Genomic DNA, 24,289 nt, shown 5'->3' on the forward strand with positions numbered 1-24,289 from the left:
ATATTTTATAGATTATACAGCCCATGTTGGAAATCAGAGCCACTGCTTCTAGCAGCAGGGAAGGGTAGATGTTTGACACAGATATTTTTTTTCTTTTCACAGAACAGACTATAGATAATTATGGTACATTAACAAATGCAAAAATTGGAGAGTCATATTTAAGAAAAAGTAGAAAGCAAGTTTTCATTTTGGGATAATTGGAATTGTATTGACATGCAGTGATATTAACAGGTTTTTTTCAGGTAATAGATTACTTACAGTGGAAATCCAGGTATTTCTGTGTGTAATGTGCTTAGAAATAAGTAAGAGAAAAGCATACTGATGGCTTGTTTGTTCTAGTGAGAAGAGATTCAATCACTAGTGTTTTGCTATACAGCAGAGCTAGATAAATACTGTAAATGAAAAAATATTTTTTTCACAAAATTATCATTTATATCCATGGATAGATGATTGATATTGAACTATTTTTTTTTTATAAAGGAGTTATCAGAAAGATTCATATTTATTGTGATTATGTATTAATATTTATTTATTAGTATTTATTATAAAGGTAGTATTTATTATTATATCATGAAGTATGCATTTTTCAGTGTTAACAAAAAAAGTTGTAGGTGTTACTTTTAAAACAGAAACAGCTATTTTCAGGTCACTGTGATATTTTACTGAATTGACAGCATACATTATATTTCAGGTGAGCTTTGTGAGGAGAAACTAGATTTCTGTGCTCAAAACCTGAATCCTTGCCAACATGACTCAAAGTGTATCTTGACACCCAAAGGATACAAGTAAGTCTAAAATATTGTCACAGTCCAACTGCATCTACATTTCTATTTTTTTATTCTGCTTAACTTCCTTTCCTTTTGTTTTAGTGGAAGCAAGTTCTATTCTCAAAATACTAATTTCAGTTATTATCAAGAATTACAGCAGAAAAGGCCACTATTTTCATGTAGATCTACATTATTATCTTAAATATGTTTTACTGAATTTTACTGATCCTTAACAGTTCTAATTCCAGTCAGATTTTAAATAGGAATGCAGAGTAAAGCAGTTAGTCTATGTGGCAGTCTATACAAAACCCTTTCAGTAGCTTGAACAGTAGGAAAATAATTGCATTTAATTGAAGTGGAATAATTATACTGCTTTCTGAGAAGTAATTGTGAAAGAGATTATTAGGAAGGCACACTGGAAGGTATAAACTAAAGAAGTCCATCCCCAGGAAAACTAATCTTTAATTACACTATATTCTTATCATAATTAATTAGTATGCACAATTTAAAGTGGTTTTAATAGGCTTTAGGTTAATAAATACAGGAAACCTGCAGCTTTCAATTGTTGTCATAAACACCTGTTTTATGCACAGTATGCTCTTGTGCTAAAATCAGATTATTTATTATCATTCCTACTACTCATGAAATGACATTTTATTTAAAATATGGCAAAAAATATTCGAATATATTAAATATTCAAATGAACATGAAATTAAGTTGGTAGTTTTCAACTGGAAAATAGAAAACTTGTTGAATTTCAGTTTTTGTGTGTTATGTTTATTTTCTTTATGCCACTTCAGTAAACCTAGTTTGGCATCTTACACTTTACTGCCTAGTTCATTAATCTTCCATGTTACTTTCTGAGACTTTAAATCAGAAAATAGCACATGCAGTAACTTCAAGAATGTGTCTCACTTAGTCAGCTTTTTAACAGCATGCTTTATATTCTTTTTTCACTCTTCTTATTTGTATAAGTTGTTGAATAAAAATTGAGACATATTGGATTGAAGTACTTAATTTAAAGTTACACATTTATTTAAAATCACTCTTGCCACTTTAGAGTAAATTCTAGATACTAAAAGAAACAACACCAAGGAGGGAATCACAAGATCTAATGAAGTCAATTACATACATCTTAATTTAAAAAAAAAAAAAAAAAAAAATGTGGATGCATGAATTTGTAATCTTTTCCATTCATTTTTCACAGAGTTCTGGGCATTCGCTTAGTATAATATATGAGAATTCCCTGAAGAAATGCCACTAGCATTAACAATGAGAGTTGCATGGGGAAAAAAAAAAACAAAACCAAAAAACCATACTGTCTTGAGGATATGCTGTTTCTAGTTCAGTGGGAGCTCAGGGAGGGCAGAGAATGTGTTTTGAGACTTCTATTAGTTCACTAGCCATGGAGCTATTTGTAGTTAATCAGGCTGGTGGAACTTTAAGGGAAAAAAAATTATGCATAACTTCTAAACTGTATAAATGGACCATTGGTCCATTCATAGCTGTTCAGTTGACAAAGCAAATATCCATCAGTATAATACAAGCCTTGGATTATTTGTCTCGGTTTCAGCAACTAAGCATATTGATTATTTTTAGTGTTCGCAGCCACTTACAACATCCTGTAATATTCTGCATTACTCATAATTTCCAAGAACTGTCAAAATGATTCATGAGGGCTCTCCAGATTTAAACCACAATTCTTCAATATAATGGCAGATGAGTAAGCATGTGTAACTAGCAAACCTGTATTCATTACATATGTAGATTCCCCATATAATAACATGATTAAGCTACATAGTCTTTACACACAAAGTCACAGTAATGCTTTTTTTTTCTTGAGTTTTAAACAATTCAGAAGTTCCTTAACTTTGTCATAAGCACACTGTATTGTTCAAAGGCACTGTGCTATCCCACTTGCTTTCCTGTTTCACAGATGTGATTGCACACCTGGATATGTAGGTGAGCATTGTGATATTGACTTTGATGACTGCCAGGACAACAAATGTAAAAATGGAGCGCAGTGTACTGATGCAGTTAATGGATATACATGTATTTGCCCAGAAGGATACAGGTGAGAAAGATCTGAAGACAGTACAAACATGTATGTCTTCTGTCAAAGTTGCCTTTTTTTGGAAATACTAATTTTTTCTGTTTGTATTTAGTGGCTTGTTTTGTGAGTTTTCACCACCAATGGTTCTACCTCGCACCAGCCCTTGTGATAATTATGAGTGTCAAAATGGAGCCCAGTGTATCATAAAAGAGAGTGAACCAATCTGTCAGTGTTTATCAGGCTACCAGGGTGAGAAATGTGAAAAGCTGATCAGTATAAACTTTGTCAACAAAGAATCCTATCTACAAATCCCTTCAGCTAAGATACGCCCCCAAACCAATATCACTCTACAGGTAAGATTGCTTGTGTTGTAGATTCTGATCTGGAAAAGAGTGTAAATGACTTTTCATGGTGTGGAAAATTAGCCAAAGTTGTCATCGGCTCACTTAAAGAGCATTTCACAGTTTGAGCTAAAAATCTAGAAGAGTCACTGGAATAACTATATTCATACTGAAGTATATGGGCTTATTGATAGGAAGAGAAAGAATTTTGTCACATTGTCCTTCAAGGAAGAATTTTATAGTGAAGTAATACACTATGGCAGTAAATTCAGAGATTCACTTAATACAGCATTGTGATTTAATATTTATTTTTAGTTCTTTCTAAGTGTTTCTTTCTTTTAACTAGATTGCCACAGATGAAGACAGTGGGATCCTGCTCTACAAAGGCGATAAAGATCATATAGCAGTAGAGCTGTACCGGGGTAGAGTGAGGGTCAGTTATGACACAGGATCTTATCCAGCCTCTGCTATTTACAGGTGAACCCAGATGAAACAAATGTCTAGCTGAAACAAAACATGTATTAACTCCTTATATCAAAGTCACATTTTTGAATAAATGGTTAAAAGAAATATATGCAAATTAATGTATTGTCAGACATTTAAAACCTATTGCCAAAAGACATGATTTGGCTTGGAAAATAACTCTAATGCAGATATGTCAGAAAGATAATGTATTATTTGATCCATTAAAACTGAGTAAGAGTTAGCTTTCAGCAGAATATTTATACATTTGTGTAAAGCTCACATGTAGAAGTGGAGTTTTTTCCATGACGTTATTGCCAAATAATTTCCTAGTGTGCAGGGTAAAGTGCAGAACTATACTGCATAAACAGAAATGAAATGGAAGTTTCTCTTCTCTTCTGTGTTAGGCAGTCATACAATGTGGGACTTTTCCCTGCAAGTGAAGAGAAAGCTAAAAACTTGATTCTGAAAAAAGGCACTACCCTTGAAAAAGAAATGTTTTTTGCTTCCGAAGTCATTAAGAGTCAGAATCCACATCTGCTTCTGGAGCATAATTTTTCAGGTTTTTTTAAGTCAAATTTCTCTGGTTCTCTGAAAAATTACCACCTGAATTTCCAGGGAGGTTTTATGTAACTTCTCAAGAATTTGCAGAGAGACATTGCAAGAGTGAGCAAAAAGACAACAGGCATCACTTCTTGGCCTTGATTGCCCTATTGTTGCTACACATACATTCAGAAGTAAAGGGGAAGTGTTAAATGAGTTTTTCTTGAATCATCTTTTTGCTGTATTTACACCTTTTGTGTTGTAAAATTATATCTAGGGTATATTTACTTGCTGGAGTTTGTAGCAGCTGACATTGTTCCGCATTCTATTAGGGACATCTCATTGAAAATAAATGATTTTTAGAAATGATTGCACTCAAATGGCAATATAAAAACAAAAGCTTTAGTTTATATAGCAGGGAAACAATGCTAAACTTTGTTAGGTAGTAACACCAAGGGAACTGTGGTTTTAGTAGATTAGTAAAAGCATTCCACAGAAAAAAAATCATTCCTATAAAATACAATATAAAGTTGTTTGGTAAAAACATAGCCTTTTACAATAAGCTTCTTAAGATTGCTTTTATTTCCTGATGCAATATGTATTTCATAAGGTTTTTTTACAATTCCATGAAATGGTTTAACATGTGGAAACAGTATATGTATTTTAATTGTATAAATTTTCATATATTAAAAATAGGATTTGACTTTACAGGAGATTGAAGTATTTAACACAAATTTAAAATTGCATGAAACATTCACTTTTCTCAATGACTACAATTCACAATAAGACTTCTTTTCTATCTGGGATAGTGCTAAAGAAGAAGTTTGGATTGTTTTGTCAGGAGTTTACTTATTTTTGTTGATTTTTATTTTGATAGGTACAGCTGTCTGAGAATAGGAAGCAGTAAGAATCAGGATCATATGTAATTTCAAGTTATTTTCACTCCCATTTATTTCATCTATTGAGAATACTTCTTCCCATTCAAAACATATATTTCCTTCTCATCAATTTAATGCTTTATCCAGTATTACTGAAATATAATAAATACTGGTAATTCACACTTGTCCATTTTAGTTTTATAGAAAAACATTGGAAAACAATGCTTACACAGGTAAAATTAAAAACCATAAATGTAGAAGGGATTAATAACAAGGTAATCAATTAAACAGTCCCAATTAGGTTAGTCTTACAGAACAATTAGAAGCATCTCCCCTACATAGTTGATCTGCTCTTTTGAATTATGTTACAAGTGGAGAAGGCACTCCAAGAAAGGGATGGGAAATGTAGTGAAATGTTACAGGGTGACCCATTTGTTCAGTGAAGCAGATACACACTTGTATTTTTTTATTATTATTATTATTAACCTCCCTTTCATTTCAAATAAGCATGATGATGAGTTTTTAGGAGATACTTGAAAATTGTCATGTAATGGTACTGAGATCAACTGTAATGAAGTCTTTTGCCCTTGAGGGAAGTGCATATGTTGGAAGCCACGTATACATTTCCACATTTGTATATATGTTTGTGCATCTAGTGATCACTGTACAAATTAGATATTATTTCATTTCTATTTCAGGTTCTAGAAAGGAGTATATTGTACACATTATACTCTAATCCCTTCATCCTTTCCAACCTATTCCTATTTTTCTAACTTTTGTTTTCAGCCATCCTTGTTTCCAGTACTTACTGGTTTACCTTCCTAGGATCTTTGTGAAATTTCCTGCCCTTTTTCAGCTCTTTACCTTCTTTTCACCCATTCATTGCTTGTTGTCTTTCTGTACCTTTGTTACCTATTAAAGCTGTCTCCTGTCATGTTTCCTGTCCTTCTTTTAGTCCTTCTCTTTGGTTTCTTTCCTCCCTTCCCTCCCTTCATTTTTTCCTCGCCAGCTAGATCTGATCATCTTTGCTCAAAAACTGCTCACAGACATAATCTGCATTAACCTACTGATTCACTTTTCCTCTTCTCTATTTCGTCCTTCTCAGCCTCCTCCTTGACTCAATTTCCAGTCCTGTTTTCCGTACAATCCACTACCATCCATTACTCTGATTCTTGCTTTATTCTAACTATTTGTTGCCCAGTCCTACCTCTTTCTCTTCTTTCTCTGTAGGCCTAATTTTTGCTCCTTCTGAATGAGAACCACACAGTTTCTTTCTCTGTCCATGTAATCTTGATGTAGCTAAGGCAATATCTTCTCTTTGAGTGGGTTGGCAGGCTCAGATCCAGCAAGGACTACCACAGCCCAAAAGTACAGCTGGAGGGAAGGTGCTAATCATCTGTGTGTTGAAATATAGCCAGCTGGCTAGATTTTGGGGATCTAGCTCTCCAGTTTCTACAGTGTTCCATGTTTTCAAGATTTTAACACCTTGCCTCAGTGGATTTTCAGAAAGATGACAAATGGATAGACATGGTGCCAGCCCACTGCCAAATGTCATGACCTGCAAAGCAGGGTTAATAGAAGCAGAAGAGATAGTTTCCCAAACTGAAGGGAACACACTCCTATCTGGTCTGTTCAGAAAAATAAAAATCAGTTTCAGGCACCATTCAGTATGGAAAATTTTAGAAAAAATAGTTGAAGTTTACCAAAATTATAAAAAAGCTAAAATAATATTGTGAAATAGTGTCATGGGTTAACTCTGGTAGGCAGCTAAGCACCACACAGCTGCTCACTCACCTCCCCTTCCACCCCCAGTGGGAGAGGGGAAGAGAAAAGGAAGAGTAGAAGTCAGAAAAATCATGGGTTGAGATAAAAATAGTTTAATAACCAAAGGAAAAGTGGAAGAAAGAAAGAAAAAACAAGACACGTGCTGCAACTGCAATCACTCACCATCTCCCATGGGTAGACTAATGCTTAGCCAGTTCCCAAGCAGAAGATGGCTAACCTACCTAAACCCCTCCTCCTCTCCATTTTACTGCTGAGCATGACATTACATGGCATGGAATATCTCTTTGGTTAGTTCGGGTCATCTGCCTGGTTGTGTCCCCTCCTAACCTCATGCGCACCCCTAATCTATTCACTGGGGAGGCAGAGTGAGAAACAGAGAAGGCCTTGACACTGTGCAAACATTATTCAGTAACAGCTAAAACATTAGTGCGTTATCAGCATTGTTTTGGTCACAAATCTAAAACACAGCACCATATGCTACAGCTATTATGAAGAATATTAACACCACAGCTATTATGAAGAATATTAACACCATCCCAGCCAGATCCAGTACAAATAGGTGACGAATTATAAAAGCAAACAAGTTAATATATTATATTTTATCAGAGACATACAAAGAAGACAATAAAGCATTTTAACTTACAATGTTTAAGAACAATGAGGTTTAATAATGATTTGGTAACAGGGTAGATAGTTTGCAAACGAAGATGGGAAGTTGCTTACAGTGAGAAGGACAGAAAGGAAATTTAAAAAACTGAGAAGTTTATCAAGAGATTTACAGATTTAATTAAGGAAGTGAAGATTCGTGGATAGTATAGGAAAAAGAGTAAGACAAGTCATACTCCTCTGTACAATGATGAGATGCCTGAAACAGAGGTCAAAATAAAAAAACAGCCAATAGAGAAATTCAAATAGAAGTTTTATATTATAAATGGCAGTCAAGAAATGGTGTGTTGAAAAGGAGTCAAATGGGAGCTGTAAAGCCTACAGAGGTGCTTGCAGTAGCAACAAAACAAAGCTACAAACAGGTGATTTAATCATGATAAATATGGAGAATCAACAATAACAGCAGTCTAGCTGTGTAGAGTGAATGAGAACTGCTTTACCAATGGGAATTGACTGCAGAAAGAGCCATCATCCCAAAAGCACTCATCAGTCAATCTGAGTAACAAGATGAGATGATGGCAGTGCCAAGACCACTAAAGAAAATTAATTCATTGGAGATGGTGATTTGGGAAAAGTTGATCCACTTGGGTTTTGTTCTGTCTTGATGTCCATTTTTAAATGTTAAATGTTTTTTACACAAAAAAACCCCAAAACTTTTCATTCTGTAAACTAGTTTTCGTCATATATTTATTGGAAATATGGGAATATTTCTTCCCAAATCATTATTCTTCTGCAGAGTTCCAGAAGCTTTAAATCAGTTTTTCTTACAGCTTTTCATTAGCATCTATGCATTCAGCTCTCATTTCTCCAATGGGAAATGGGCTGGAAGTAATGTAAGTGCATTGGCAGGAAATATTGCACAGATATGCCTTGTGTTTATTTCCCCTTTAATTTAAAACACGCTTACCTAGGAGGGCTCCTCTTTCTGCAGTAAATTTTTACCAGTAAAACAGTTTAAATTAGAAGCTTTTAATAATCACTCTTAACAGAGACACATTCCCTTTACACATTATGTCTTATACATCCCTGGAATGCCCTCTTGCTATAAAAACGCATGTTCTGTGTTGCTCTCATCCTTTTAAATACTATTGTGTGAAACGTTGGTAAGTTGTAAAATAACATAAGCTTCCTCGGAACAAGAACATTATATTAGGGTTTCTTGCTTACTTAAGTCAAGAAGTCATATGCATTTTGATTTCTTAGCACAACTTTTTTCCTGGGTTTATTGAAATGTGTTAAATAAATTAATCCTGGCACTTTTCTTATTGCTTGATCACAGCAAACAAACCTCTTAATACCTTGGATAGACCTTACTCTTCAGGAATGATGAACCCTGACCTTTTCCTTCCCACCGTGGAACCTGGCAGTCCCCCTCCTGCCCACTCCCGAAAAGTGTTTATTCTGCCAGTGTCTGCTCTGTTGTGTGTTTGTACTTTCACGTAGAGCTGAGTTTATGTAAAGCATGCATGCTACTCTGCAGATTTTTTATCCATATTGAGCTGAGCCAGTCCACATAGTTAGAGTTGGTAATAAATAGCTAAGAAGCTATTTAATGCGTCACAGCTGTAAACGACCATGTGAGTGCTTCTGATCTGTTCCAGGACAAAAGCAGTTAGGTTAATTAAAACATCGCTAAGATGTTATAAGGTAATTTGCTTGATTTTTGTCTTGAGATTTAGGAAGCTAATCCCTTTCAGCTATACTGCTTTCCTAATGAGAATAGCTAACTGACTGTATGACTGTTCAGTCCATCTCAGGCTATCATACAATTGGTTCATTTAAATAACTTTTTTCAAAGGCTTAAGCTCACGTATTTGATGGTGCCCTGAAGCAAATAAAGGCTCTCATGGGAATGGTTCTAATGTCTGGTCTCTGGACTACAGCTCATTGTCATAACTTCCATGCAGCCATACATTCAGCTCTTAATTCTCCAGTGGAAAATGGGCTAGAAGTAATGTAAGTACAATGATATATTCAGTCCCAGAGTTGAGTAATAATATTCTTCCTTCTCTGATGTACTTAAACTGCGTTGAAGTGCAGAGTAGTTACCCTGCACTTAAACATTTGCTGTGTAGATATTGAGGTTGGTAAGCATAGGCAGCCATTTCTTGTACTTAGTAACGTGTGTAGGCTTGTCCTTACACAGCATAAGCACCATGCTTGAAACAAGCCTTTTCTGCATGACACCCTACGGGCCTTCTCCTGCTAGTGGGTTCATATCTTGTTAGTAAGCAGAAGGAAATGGTATATGTAGGCAAGAAAAAAAAAAATACAGTATTCACTGTACTAGCCAGAAGCTGAACACACGGAAATAACCATGCCTAATAAAGATAACAAATTACTTTATTGGTAGCGTCAGTGGAGCTTTCTGGACCAATGAAGTGATTTTGTCTGGCAGGACTAAGGTTAGATGCAGTTCCCTTTTCCATGAAATAGTAGGTTTATATATCACTGGAGTTGATTCAGGCGTTCATACTTGCCAAATAGGGAAAAACCCAATACTATGCAACATGTAGGATACACACACACACGCGTGCGCAAATAAGATCTTGAAATAACATTAGAATCAGAATGGTTTAGGTTGGAAGGGACCTTTAATGATCATCTAGTTCCACCCCCTTTGCCGTGGGCAGGGACATCTTCCGCTAGATTAGGTTGCACAAAGCCCCATCCAGCCTGACCTTGAACATTTCCAATGACAGGGCATCCACAACTTCTCTGGCAACCTGTCCCAGTGTTTCACCACCCTCATATTAAAGAATTTCTTCTTTACATCCTCTTCTTCTACTTTATAGATTCTATCTAATCTAAATCTACCCTCTTTTAGTTTAAAACGGTTACCTCTTGTCCTGTCACTACAGGCCCCGATAAAAGTCTCTCTCCATCTTTCTTATAAGCCCCCTTTAAGTATTAAAAGGCCACAATAAGGTCTCCCCTGAGCCTTCTCCAGGCTGAACAACCCCAACTCTCGCAGCCTTTCTTCATAGAAGAGGTGTTCTAGCCCTCTGATTATTGTTGCAGAAGAACTCCAAACTTTTTTTGTGTTTGGCTTCCTGCCTAGTAAATGTAATTTCAACTGATGTTTAGAATATCATCTATATTTACACACTTCATTATTTGATGAGGACAGGAATAACTTTGAATGCAAAAGGGCTATTAATTTACAATACATATTATTAACAGAGTGTTATTGAAGGGGTATTATATTGTATTAGTTCTTAAGCATACATGCATGTCCTTGCTTAAAATCTAGTTTTCAGGAGACTGCACTCCTGGAGAAGTTCTGTTCTGAAGCTGTATTAACTCTTAAAGGGGAAGAAGATCAAAACCCATTCTAACCAGACCATCAACTGTTTAAAATTAATATTAATGTTTATTTTGCAGTGTGGAAACTATTAATGATGGCAATTTCCACATCGTGGAGCTGCTAGCTATGGATCAGATTCTGTCTTTATCTATTGATGGAGGAAGTCCCAAGACAATTACCAATTTGTCCAAGCAATCCACTCTGAACTTTGATTCTCCGCTGTATGTAGGAGGTAAGAGGACCTTACAGCTTCTTACTAATGGTATCATAGCTAATTTACTCTGGTAACGTGCATTAATAAACACATGGTAAAAGACTCAGTCATTGAGATAACACCTTAAGATGAAACTTCAGCAGTTAATCTCAATAGTTTCAATTTTAACAAATAGTATGTCCTCACACTGCACCTGTTGCTTTTTTATCAGTACAGATATTTGATGCCCACTGAAAAATTCTGTAATTTTCTACTGTTATGTAGCTTTTTATTATACTGAAGAAGTGTGTTTAACATTGTTTAGCTAGCTGAAGATTCAGTAATGCCTACTCAGAAAGTGTAGAATGGTAGCATTCTGTTTCGGTCATGGTTTATATTTCTATTTAACTGTATAGGTATCTGCAGGAAATGATAGCAAGGTATAAAGCCATGAAGTATAATTTATGTCTGGAGATCTTATTGCTTAGGGCTGATAGGAGTTATGACATTAAGTAAGAAGGGAATCAACTGGACAGGTGCCTCACAGTATGGGGCAGGGCTTGTTGGTTTTTTTGTTTGTTTTGAGAAGAAAGAATTGTTTGTTTCAAAAAAACTGGTAGTAGGTGATTGTGGAGATAAAATATTTGAAACATTGTTGATCATTTGCTGTAATTTACTCTGTAAAACTAGGGATTCAAGCCCATTGAATTTCTGATGGGCCTGCATAATCTAGGTAAAAGAGTCAGAAACTTCAGCCACCACTTTGTGCCTTACTGTCCTTGGTAGCAAGTCTAAGTTCTTAGTGATCAGAGATTCAGCATGGTTTTTAAATACTTCTGATCTTCTACCAGTCTTCATCTTCTACTTAGTTTAACCTTACACTCTTATAGGAGACATGTAAGGAGTCTCCTTCTGATCTGTTCTTTCTGTAAAAAGAATACCTACTTTTTCATTTTGTCTAATTCTTAAGAACTGTTTTGTGTCTGAGAATAAGTTTTTAGACTTGAGCATCTTGCCTCCTTGCAAAAAATTATGCTACCAGTATTACATTCATGAGATGCCTATTTTCTCTAGAAAAGGTGCTATTTATCATCTTTCTAAATATGCAGAAAATCTCAGGGTAGTTGCTTAGATTTATCTCTAATGGAAAAGAAAAACAGGAAGCTGCTTTGATACTGATCAAGAATGGTCTATTTCTCTTATAAAACTAGTATAATAAGTGCCTCAGTTACAAGTGATGAGGAGTAAGTTGACTTTTGTCTCTGAAAATCCCCATTCTTCCCTTGAAACATTTAAGCTTTTTTGTCAAATCTTTTCAGATTTTGTCATTGCCTCCTTCCGTCTAAGACTGGAAGATTTACAAGATAGAATTCAACATTAGTCATCACTCCCCATACCAGCAGAGAAAAGAATTAAAGCCTTTAAAATGGCTTCATATCATGAATCTTCAAAGGAGGATTGCCTTGTGGAAGCACATCTGCATTTTTTCATGTGTATCACTTCTGTTGTTTACATAGTGTCCTATGCCACATTTTTTGGAAGGAGAGATGGTCCTAGATTCTAATAAGACTCTGTGTGCTTGCTTACTTGTATTGTCAACATCAGTTTGTTATTTAATGACTGCTAAGGCCAAATTTACTACTTCTTGAAAACTGAGGTTAGTGCAGAATGATCCCGCTCTCTGTTACGGGCACCTTTTGACGAAATGAGGCTAGACTGCCAACTATAAACATTTATTCTGTGCAGTGCTGACACTTGTTGATTTGTGACATATGGTTCTCCTCCTTGCTTCTTCACCTTGCAGATCTGTGTCTCCATTAGGAGAATCATACTAATCTGCATCATCATTTTGAAGTATCAGAAGAAATAATTTTTGGAAATAATCTTTTCCTTCAGTGGTTTGATTCCTAAGAGCAGGAGTCTTTTTTATCCTTGTGTATATTCTTTAGAGAGGTCCTGTGTTCCTTCTCTTTCTGTTCTTCACATTCAGGCTCCAAGCAGACAATTATTTCCACTGTCATCGAATATGTTGGTCCAAAACAGAATGAAAACCATTATTGGAAGCACATTATTACAAAATAAAGCAAAAAACCAGTAGGTTGATATTCAGCTCTTAAACTTTTCTGTTCTTTATCTATGTTTATCTATTTATGATCTTTAAAATTCTTAAGACAGTTAACTTTCACCCTTGTATCTTTATATTACCCATCTTTTTGAGATTCATTCAATTTTTTCTTATTCAACTATATCTAGACTTTTTAGAGAATTTGATCACACATTTCCATCAGTTAAGAAAAATTCTCACTAGGATTTTATGCAGTATTTTTATCTTTGCCAAAGTCTTAGTTTGACACCTATATCATCATGTAGCTTACACTTACTCTTATCACCTTCCTGCTAAAATGGCATTTCTGGTAAGCATCACCTCAGCTGGCAGGATGAAATTCAGACTTGACAGCAAGCCCTTGTATGGCGCTCGCACGTGCGTGCTCTCACACTCTCTCTCTCCCCCCCACCCCCCCAGCCCAGCCCCACCCCCGTTGTTTTTTTTTTTTTTAGCAGTTATTATTGGGTCACAATATTTGGGTTGGTTTGGAAGGGGTAATTTAACTTTTTTACAGAAAGTGGGCTAATCGATTTATGCTCTTCTTTTTTTTTGACCTTTTTCCAATGGTGTGGCTCTCTTGTGTGGTCAGAATACACACGCTAGTTATTTTTCAGTCTATCTGTAACAGATTTCAGTAAATCATATTGAAAGTCCATGGCTTTTTGTAAGAAGTCTTAAGGGACAATCTGTTTCTTCTCAAAAACTCTTCAAAGGGGTCACAGACTTCACTGATACTTCACATTCTTCTCTCAGAAATTAGAGCATATTTTACTAGTTGGGAGTGGCACCTTGTTTCATGGAAGTCTCTATTTCTGAGACAGGTAGGGCATCAGCTGCTTTTCATTTGTGCCTGCTCTGTTCTAGCAGCTTCTAGAATGAGATAGTCATTTTGACAGTGTTGTTGTATGACTGTTATTTAATAAGGGTCTTACCAGTTGCCTCCTTGAGCAGTAATTTGGTAATTTACCTGTAGTCAGGTTCAGTGACCAAAAGGTTAAAGGGGGGTGGAAACTACTTTCTTACTTTTCCAAAAATAGAGCTGAAATATTTCTCTGCATTGTTTCTATGGCAGTTCTTTCCTAACTGATAAAGAACCTTTATCTAAAAATTATCTAAGAAATATTGCTAAAGAATATGAGCAGCTTTTGCACACACTTTGGCCTTCTAACACTTGGTAACTCGCAAGAAGAAGCAAAAAGTGTATAGGCTAAAAGCTTGTGTATATGCTTGCATTGTGTTTCCAAATGTCTTCCATATTAGAGATTATAGACAAAAAATTCTCTGATTCGCATGTGATATACCTCATATTATCTGGTGTCATACATGCTTATACGGTTCCCAGAAATCATATCTAAATTTCCTGACACTTACAAGTATAACATCTAGTTTAGCATTGCATTGGTGTACTTAGTTTTATGCAGCTTTTATTTTTATAATGCGTAAATTCAGTGCATTTATTCTGCTATTAGATACCTCAAGCCATGTGCCTAAACATTTGCTGAGCGTTGCTTTCAAGGGAGACATCAGGTTGAAGAGGCCTTGATGACTCTGCCTTGTCCCTGGATTTTGAGAATATGGCAAAAAGTTTTGAGGAAATGGAAACTAATGATTGTTTGCAGTCTGAGTCCTTTAATATAGTAGTCCCAAGCCTATTTTACTTAACTGATAAGATCGAAGAAGATTAGGCTCTTCAGCAGTATGGAGGCAATATTGTTCATTTCTATAATCACTGAAGCTTAGCACAAATGAAATTACAATAACCTCTAAATGAAAGGTAGGTCTACTTCATTAGGTTGCATAGCACTTCTGCATTACTCTCAACTGTTCAGAGTAACTATATAAAACCGTTAGAAGTATCAGTTTACATGGTTAAGGAGCAACTATGCAGAACATTACCTCTTTCTGTGGTGGTTATCTAACTAAGTACCAGAATGAAAATTGTTAATTTTGCCTAGGAATAAACCTGTGCAGCTAATAAGCATATTTATTTTCAGGTAAACAGATCCTTTTCTAATGCTCAGTACACGTTGATTGCCTTTACTTATTAGTCTCAGGAGGTATTTAGGCGTTTGTGTACTCATTATTTGAATGTAATATCTTAAGGACTAACTAATATAGGCCAATATGGTGGCAATAAGTTAAAAAAGCAGGGCAGAGTAGAAGAAACTTCATTGTTACAAGGAAATAATGTTTAATAGTAACGTTCCTTCTGAATTAGTCTTAAATGATTAACTGATCACAACAGGATAACTGCATCACAAATACCTACTGCTCTAATTACACCTGTAACAATTATAGACTACAACAGAGGAATTATTCTGAAAATGGGCAACATCAGGGGCATTTGCAGTATCTAGAAATATCTACACATAAGTATTTTGATGTTGAACTATTGTTATTATTGACTATCTTTGTTTTAAACTGTAATGGCAGACTATGAGTGGCTTTTTTATTAATCTGTTTTTTAAACATGCTAAACAAAAATATTTCTGAAAGTAATGGAAGCTCATCCTGTTGAGCTTTGCTTTCCCAGAATTTTCACTAGCAAAATTTCACATTTGAAATGTGTATGCCAGCTCCAAATTGATGAGCTGGTCCTACTAAATTCTTCTGGATTTCAGTATCTTAACAGCTTACAAAAAATCGTGTATCAGCTGCTAAATTTCAACAATGTTTGTTTTTCCAAGATTCAGAAACCATACACTATCCTGTACTTAATTGCACTAGGTCAAGAACAGGCATGTATCTGAACCTTTTCACGGTTCCTATATACATCTCTTTAGTTGGACCTAGAGACTTACAGGTTTGGAGCTGGTTTACATGCATGCTTGACAACCAGGACAATTTCCAAATACTAGATCATTGCTCATGGTTGTAGGCTGAATATCTAAGAATAATTAATTAGGAAGAAATATTTCTTTAAGAATGTTTAAAAATAGAGAAAATGGTAGAGAAAATTGTACCAAAGATTACATTGATTATTTGCTATTATTAATTTCCTAGGCATGCCTGTGAAAAATAATATAGCAGCTTTACGCCAGTCTCCAGGACAGAATGGCACCAGCTTCCATGGTTGCATCCGTAATCTATATATCAACAGCGAACTCCAGGACTTCAGAAATGTGCCACTGCAAGTGGGAATTCTGCCAGGTTGCGAGCCTTGTCATAAGAAAGTTTGTGTGCATGGAACATGCCATGCTACCAGCCAGTCAGGCTTTTCCTGTGAGTGCGAAGGAGGATGGACTGGACCCCTCTGTGATCAACAAACTAATGACCCATGTCTTGGAAATAAGTATGTCCTTCCTCAAGACAGAACAGTAGTATAATATGCATATAAGTCTCCTGTTATGTGTATTTTTTTCATAAAAGTTCACACTTTTTTCAGCAAGAAACAAAATACCCTGGGCATGTTAAAGTGAAAACAGCGTCCAGGTTATAGTATATTCTTTCCATAAACTTAATGAGGAAAAGTCCCCAGTTCAGGGGAGCAGATACACACATCTCACTGAAGTTCTGCCTAAAGCCTGGGAAGTGCTCTTACATACTTCTGTATGGGCTGCTTCTATCATGAGTTACACTGATGCAAGTGTTGGTATGACACTTGGTACAAAAATCATTTAGAAGTTGCAAATGAAAAAAAAATACCTATTTGCTTATTTATAATTTTATAGAATGAAGAAATACAAATTACTATTATTCTTTAATGTGTTTTAAAAACTTGATACAATAGATATATCTAATATTTTTATATTTTCACAGTACCCCAGGTTTTAGCAGGAAAATAGATTTCTACCTTTATGCTAAACTTCTGTTTAAGTCCGTGTGTGCTAATTCTTTTTGCTGATTTGACTAGAACATTTTAGGTTGTCCATTTTACATATGTTTATAGAGAGGGTTGTGTATATGTATGTGTAGAGAGAGAGCAAAAGATATGTATATATGTGTATATGAAAGTATTGATATCTACACATATTCATCTTTTAAATTTACTATACAGATTTTTTTTTTTGGCTTATGGTCTCCCAGCACAAGAAGATCAGAAACTTCAGAAGTTCAAAGTTCTTCAGAATTTATTGGTCATGTGCAGCAAGATGTCATTCTGTTTGCCCTTACCACTGTCCTTACTACAGTTTGGCAAACATCTTTTTTGGGTTTTTTTGGGTTGGTGGTTTTTTTTTTTTTGGTAGAGTAAAGTAAACCTGCTTGGATCTTCTGGCTGCTGCTTTTTCAGTGCTCTGGCCTATATAACTTTTGACTTTGGAGGACCAGTGGCCTGAGTTTGCTAAGAGATTCTGATAAGATGATTTTCAAGTCCCATTTAAAATTATGTTTAAGTGATCTTTGCACATAGTGTGTGTGGAGAGTCTGACCCTTTAAAGCTTTATACACCAGTTAGCGTGCTTTACAATGCAGTTAGCATTGTTTACGCTGGTTATGGACTCTTTCAGTACTATTAAGTTTTGAACTCTTTCCAAAGCTACAGCAGTGAATTTCCGAGGCATATCATTATAGTATTTCATTGTTTATTGGTCTTTTTCTTACCCTGTCCTTTTTCACAGTAACTTAAGAGATAAAGAAGGGAAGTCACAGGAGGTTAAAAAATACAAATGTGATGTCTACCACATCAATTTTATACTTTAGGAGTCAAAAATAACATAGAACTGTAACCACCAAGTTCTATAATAAGCCAAAGAATTTCTTTGAACTGTCCTTGAAAAATTAGATTCTTATAAGTTCTTATAACTATGCACATCAGCACCCAAACTGAGTACTTTTTGCAGTAAATTACAAAACTTGGCAGATACAGGCAGTATCAGATACAGGCAGTATCAAGGACAGAATTAAGTGAGCACAAGACTAGTATTTTGTTAGCTCTTGGTTTTGTTTCAGCTGTATACAGTGCTGTGAGCTTTTAGGAGAGAAAGCCAAACCAAAATTGTTTATTTGGAGTGAAGGAGGGGTTTGTTGTTCTTTAGTTCCTGGGGATTTTGATTCTGTATTTCTTGATTCATCTCTAAATCCTCTCTATTGAATAGATGCATTTTGTCCGTCTAATACAGTATAACATTCCACTTTATCTGAGAAACAGACTTGTCGCTGTGATCCCTATTTCGAAAATGTTGGGGATCTTTTAGAGAACCCTGCACACCATGAAAAGGCTTAAGGCTTAGACCTATTTTACCTAAATCTAGGTGCTTGACTTAGGAAGTGACCAAAGTTTGCTCTGTAGTCAGTAAAGGAATAAACCCATTTCTAAAGAGTAAATTAGACCTCAAGTGGTCTAAGCACCCTCTGGATAAGCTCGTTTCTCTCCATGACTGTGTGGGGATCTTATGGGAATTATACATCTAACTTGAGTGCCTGACATAGGTACCTAAAATTAGATAAGATGAAACTGTGCCCAAGAGTTTGCACTTAGCTTGATGTTCCTTTCAGTACAGTCTGAAGATGAAATTTAGGGCTTTAAAGAACAGGTGGAAGCAAAAGTATGAGAGTTGGCATTAGCTAAGATTTAATCATCTTCTAAGTCAAGTAGAACTTTACCAAAGATCCTGACACAGATTGCTTTGATATCTAAGCCTGTATAGAATATGACATGATGTCAGTGTCACCTGACTAACTTCATAGATCAGATGCCCTAAAAGTGGTTGTTTTGTAAATGGTGAACAGATCAAATGCTGAACATAATGAAAACTAAACAAAAGCTATCTGCCCTGTGATACTGTCTAAGCCTTCAATTTTGAGTTGCTTAATCTAACAGTCTTAGAATATCAGACTTCAACGACAGGAACAATTTGGAATTTTTTAGGGAACATAGTTGCTTCAAAAATACAGTGTCTTGCATAATAGGGAAGTTGGAGGTGCTTGAGCTATTAGTTAAGTTTTATATTTGCAGTTTTTAATCCCAAACTGGATATGTGAATGGAGGCTGTGTGTTGTGCCTTCCATTTAAGTATCCTGTGATGAGACTGACTTCCCATACTCTTTTTCCTCCAAGTTACACCATGCCTAAAGCACTTAACACAGAATTAAGAGTACAGATGGAGAATTGTAATGTCGATTTCATTGATGAGTGGAACTTGTTGATGTTTATAAACGGAAACAGTTTTAAATAGTTAATGCAAGTTTGTCAAAGTTAAAAAGTGTTGTGCATTCTTTTCAATTTTACCAGATTTCTTACTTTACTGAAGGAGCAGAGTACAAAGCAAAAAGTTTCCAAAAATACAGACATTGTTATCTAAAAAATTTCAAAATGAGATGTTGTTCTTAACAGAACTCTTCTTTTACTATGAAAGGCAATTTTATATGAATTTTTGCCATCTTCAAATTGAAACAAAGGATTTTATTTTAGATCAAATGGGATTATATTTTTTCTTGATCTAAAGCTTTTCATTTATTTATTTATATATTTATTTAGGTGGCTGCCACAACCTATTAAGGAGGTTGTGGGCTCAGGGATCTTACAATACAGAGGAAAAACATGAGAGAGGAGAAACATTAGGGAGGGTGACTGTGACCTTGAACATCAGGATTGCATTCCTCCCTACAGAGGAATCTTCACTGTGGTCTCCCTAGGAAACAGTATGTAGATAGAAAACTTGTGTATCAGGACAACAGTTAAAGAAAATAACATTATTTCTAGGAAGAAAGTTATTGACCCTGTGGCACCAAATGAAAAAAGGGAAGTGATTTTATTCCAAGTCATTGGTGATGTTTTCAGAAGATGAATTCCCCTAATCTTCATCTTACACCTAGGAACAGGTAATTAAACATCCTCCTTTTGGGAACCACCACCCCTCTCTCAAGAGAAGTAAGACAAGCTATGTGTTCCCATACTACTGTACATCAGAACTTAGCAGATGCAGCTTAACTCACAGCCTTTTTTGTCTAACAACAAGATTTGAGCCTGCCACAAATGTTTACCAAAGCTCAACTGAGAGAGTAGCTAGTTTAATCACTTCGGTGAGACTTGATAATATGCAACCTCATCTAGTGTGAGTTTCTGCATGAGTACTAGATGACTGCTGTTGGCTTTCATTGAAGTAAAGACCTGCCTCATACATTATATGACCATGCTACTGGCAGTTCGCAATGCCCACTAATACATTTGAAGGAGGAGCATGTGTTCAGCTTTGAAACTGCCATTGCTTGGGTCAGAAAAGTTTCAGTTAGGAAGTGCCTGACCTGTCTTTGTGCTGGGAGCCCCATACTTGGTGAGTGACAATATGGGTTTTTTTAAATGATACAAGAACCAGAATTTCAGGTGAGTATCCTTTTTCTCTACTTAATTCTAGTGGATTACATTTGGGCTTGATTTTGCTGTGTCCTTCTCAAAAGCATGCTGAAAATTTAGGTAGACAGGAAATGTTCGTTTTAATAACTGTGGCCTGTGAAAGTCTTCCATAACACATCTACAGTGGCTGTTTCCTGGTGAGATAAGAGTTCTGTACTGCAGCTTGTTCTGTGTAAACCTGCATACCAATTATAAACCACTTCACTGCATCTCACTGAAAAAGTCCATTAGAAACAAAAGCAATTTCTTCTGAGTACAGTCCAAAGTATTTGTAGTTAATGTTGCTTAGCCTGAACTTTGATGAATAATTTATTTTTATTCTCTTGGGCTTTCCCCTGTAGATGTGTGCATGGTACCTGCTTGCCGATCAATGCGTTTTCATACAGTTGTAAATGCCTGCAGGGACATGGGGGAGTCCTCTGTGATGAAGAGGAAATGCTGTTTAACCCCTGCCAGTCCATCAGGTGTAAACATGGCAAATGCAGGCTTTCAGGACTTGGGAAACCATATTGCGAATGCAGCAGCGGATACACGGGGGACAGCTGTGATAAAGGTAAAAAAGAATTAAAAATCACGTTGTTGTTTTGGTCTTAGAAAAGAGGTTTTTTTATGAAAACATGAACGGCCAAAAACATTACCAACTTTTTTTTCCCCACAATACACACATTTGTTGCTTTTTTTTTACCATAAGAATTTATCTCAGTGAGAGAGAAATCAAACTTTTCCCATGAATTTGTTTACATTTTGAGGATTTTTTCATCAAATGTTTTGCTGTGAAAACATTTCTTTTTTTTACCTTTATTCAGAAATACATTTTTACTATATTTAACTATTACCTTTTACCTGCTGTATCTTTCTGTATTTATTGTTTCTCTGCCTTCTGCAACTGAGAAGCCAAATCCAATGATTCTGCTCCTAGTTTTATCACAAACTCTACTTTTGACCTCTCAGCTTCAACTGATTTATCACAGCGAATTATGCAGGTGAGATGGATGAAAACAGGATGACTTTTCCCCCTACCTTTTTCTTTTTCCTTTGTCTATCAAAGCTCTCCCTCTCCCTCTCTTTCCCTTACCCCAGATGGCATTTATTTTGTATTGTACATAGATGTGAATAGAATAGAAGAATATGGTTGTAGAACTTTTAACAGATGTCTCATTTTTAGCTGGTTTTATACCTCAGTAATTTATGAAGTTAGTGGAATGTAACTTGTATTAAATAACAGTTTGAATAATATTAAACTCCAGGTCTAATAAATTAAATTGCATGCTCTTTGAAACATTTCCCTATGGTAAATAGAACCAGCTGCAAGCAATGCAGGAACAGAAGATGTGTATTTTTATAAAAGAGGAAAAGATTTAAGCTTCCAATTTTCTTGTCATTGTAATAGCTTTGTATTTATAGTATACATATACATAATATAAGCTTTACTGAAAATAGGAGGTATAGGAAATAAAACTCAGCATTAATCAAATTATGTTTGGTAGAACCACTGGTTTCCAATATACAGTCTGAGTCAAACTTTAAAATATCAGTCCCAACCGCAATTAGAAACACAGCATCTTCCTTAGCAATGATGTCAACCATTCTTTGACCTGCGTTTCGAAAGTGTATCTCTTATTTTACATGTTGCTTTCTACAGAAATCTCTTGTCGAGGGGAACGAATCCGAGATTACTACCAAAAGCAGCAAGGGTATGCTGCGTGCCAGACGACCAAGAAGGTATCAAGACTAGAATGTAAAGGAGGATGTTCAACCGGCCAGTGCTGTGGACCACTAAGGAGCAAGAGACGGAAATACTCTTTTGAATGCACTGACGGGTCGTCATTTGTGGACGAGGTTGAAAAAGTGGTGAAGTGTGGCTGTACAAATTGTCCCTCCTAAGTGTCCCTGTCACACTTGTCTTTTGAAAATGTTGTATACTTATTGACCGTGTCGGACTAATTAATGCTTCATAGTGGAAATATTTGAAATATATTGTAAAATACAGAACAGACTTATTTTTATTATGAGAATAAAGACTTTTTCTTCATTTGAAAAAAGATTCAAGTGCTTGAACTGAGACTTCTCATAACCAAGAGGAGCTTTGAAGAAAAAAAAAAAAGACCTGGTAACATTGCAACAGAGATGGGAAACTTTAACTGCTTTTAACATGGAATCTTCTTTATAACATGCTGAAGATACACTGACACTATACACATGTGACTTTCAACTTAACAGCTCAGAGATGAAATATTGACCAGAACACAAGGCTTGTTTTTTCACTTTCGTATCAGTATATTTTTTTGTCTTGGCAGACCATACCAATCAATTACCTATGGATGAGGAAGCATTATGAGTGAAAAGAATCAGATTATACAGAAATAACAATTGTATGAAATACATTTTATCTTTTGGAATTATTAAGCATCTTGAGAAGATGGGGTCCCATTTAATGGATGGGAAATGGGAGATATGAGAATATACTATAATCCTGCAATCTCCTGATGATGTATACTTTAATGTCAGCATGTTAGCAAAAGAAGCATAAAAAAGTGTTTACCTGCCCTTTTCCAGTATTAATTTTTTGTAATATAAATGTTTTGGGGATGATAAAAATAGATTATTGATGGATAAATTAGTAATAATATGGATTTCTGTTTCTATGAGTTCTAAACAACTCTATACAGTATTCGGTTTCATTGAGAAATATTTATTGTATCAAAGTACATTGTACTTAACCCTTTTAGGCCATCCCTTTCACTGTTTTTCAATGCTTTAATATATATTAATTTATATTTGTCCCAGTATTTTTGTAATTTTTTTTTTTTTTAAAGGACTTAAAAATCAGGATTTTTTGCAATAGAACTAACGTAGCATGTCGTCTTGGGGTAAATGTTTTCGGTCTGTTTTTTCCTCTCCTTCCCCTTCCCTTTTTCTTTTCCTTAGAATCTGACCACTTGGTGTCACTGAATCTGAAAGTGATGACAATCTGCAGTTTTCACATACAGCAGATATTCAGGACACCTTCCAAGAACCCGTAATGTGTAACAGAAAATGTCTTTACACTAGGTGGCAATTGTAGAGAAGTTGATTTTCCCTATATACAGTACTTACAGAAAATAAGATGGCGTGTAGAAAATGACCTTAGAAGGTAGATCTTTATAAATTAATATTCCCGTGGAGCTCTTTACCTTTTTTATAAAAAAGAAAAAAAGGCTGTGCTATCAAGAACTGTGACTTTCCCCAAATAATAAAACTACTTTACTGCCCTAACGTTCCCCATGTTAACATGTTGCTGCTAAATTATAATGTAGAATTGGTAATCAATAGTGGGTTGTGTTCTTCTTTCAGTAAAACCCAGGATACCCTGTAAAAATGCAGATGTTTTTCAATTTTATTTTATTATTTTTTTTACAAAAAATTTAGATGTACATGTGTAATGCAGTGTGCTTTGTCTTATTTGGACTGATATCAGTAATGCTACTGATGTTTGTAAATTAAACAGATATTTACTTCATTAACAGTTTTTATTTGTATTCTTCTGAGAAGTTTAAATTGTCTAACAGCCTTTAATTAAACATCTGTAGTTGCAAAGAATATTTGGTAAAAACCAGAATGAAACCCAACCCTAGATCTAGTGTATTCATTGCTGAAAATCTGACGAAGGAATTAACTTGGGATTATTACACCTACAGGCAGTGACATCTGAAAATGTCGGTTCATTACAAACACAGCTGAACTCATACCAAAATTAACAAAAGACTTATAAATAAAGTACACTGCATGAAAAGGCAAATTGAGCCTATCCTAATATTTTAATGATTATACAAATGGCAATTTGACAGTTGTTTTAGCAAGTAATTTGATTCTTCAGAGGGATTCATTTTCACTAATCTTGGACTAAGTATTTT

At 35.3% G+C, this 24,289-nt stretch overlaps 1 protein-coding gene across 3 annotated transcripts in view; it reads left to right on the forward strand.

Annotated features, from left to right (window-relative positions):
• The window catches only part of SLIT2 (slit guidance ligand 2), a 270,443-nt gene extending 246,552 nt beyond the window's left edge, over window positions 1-23,891 (forward strand). For all 3 annotated transcript variants that reach the window (XM_050895400.1, XM_050895399.1, XM_050895398.1), the window contains 8 exons: window positions 692-785; window positions 2,704-2,841; window positions 2,933-3,173; window positions 3,508-3,638; window positions 10,880-11,034; window positions 16,106-16,394; window positions 20,738-20,949; window positions 22,039-23,891. In XM_050895400.1, coding sequence (XP_050751357.1) covers window positions 692-785; window positions 2,704-2,841; window positions 2,933-3,173; window positions 3,508-3,638; window positions 10,880-11,034; window positions 16,106-16,394; window positions 20,738-20,949; window positions 22,039-22,280 — 1,502 coding nt within the window. In that variant the 3' untranslated portion in view covers window positions 22,281-23,891. The remainder of the gene's footprint in view (window positions 1-691; window positions 786-2,703; window positions 2,842-2,932; window positions 3,174-3,507; window positions 3,639-10,879; window positions 11,035-16,105; window positions 16,395-20,737; window positions 20,950-22,038) is intronic.
• The last annotated feature ends 398 nt before the right edge of the window (window positions 23,892-24,289 follow it).

Source organism: Gymnogyps californianus, chromosome 4, assembly GCF_018139145.2.
Source record: "Gymnogyps californianus isolate 813 chromosome 4, ASM1813914v2, whole genome shotgun sequence".
In the NCBI taxonomy this organism is placed as follows: domain Eukaryota; kingdom Metazoa; phylum Chordata; class Aves; order Accipitriformes; family Cathartidae; genus Gymnogyps; species Gymnogyps californianus.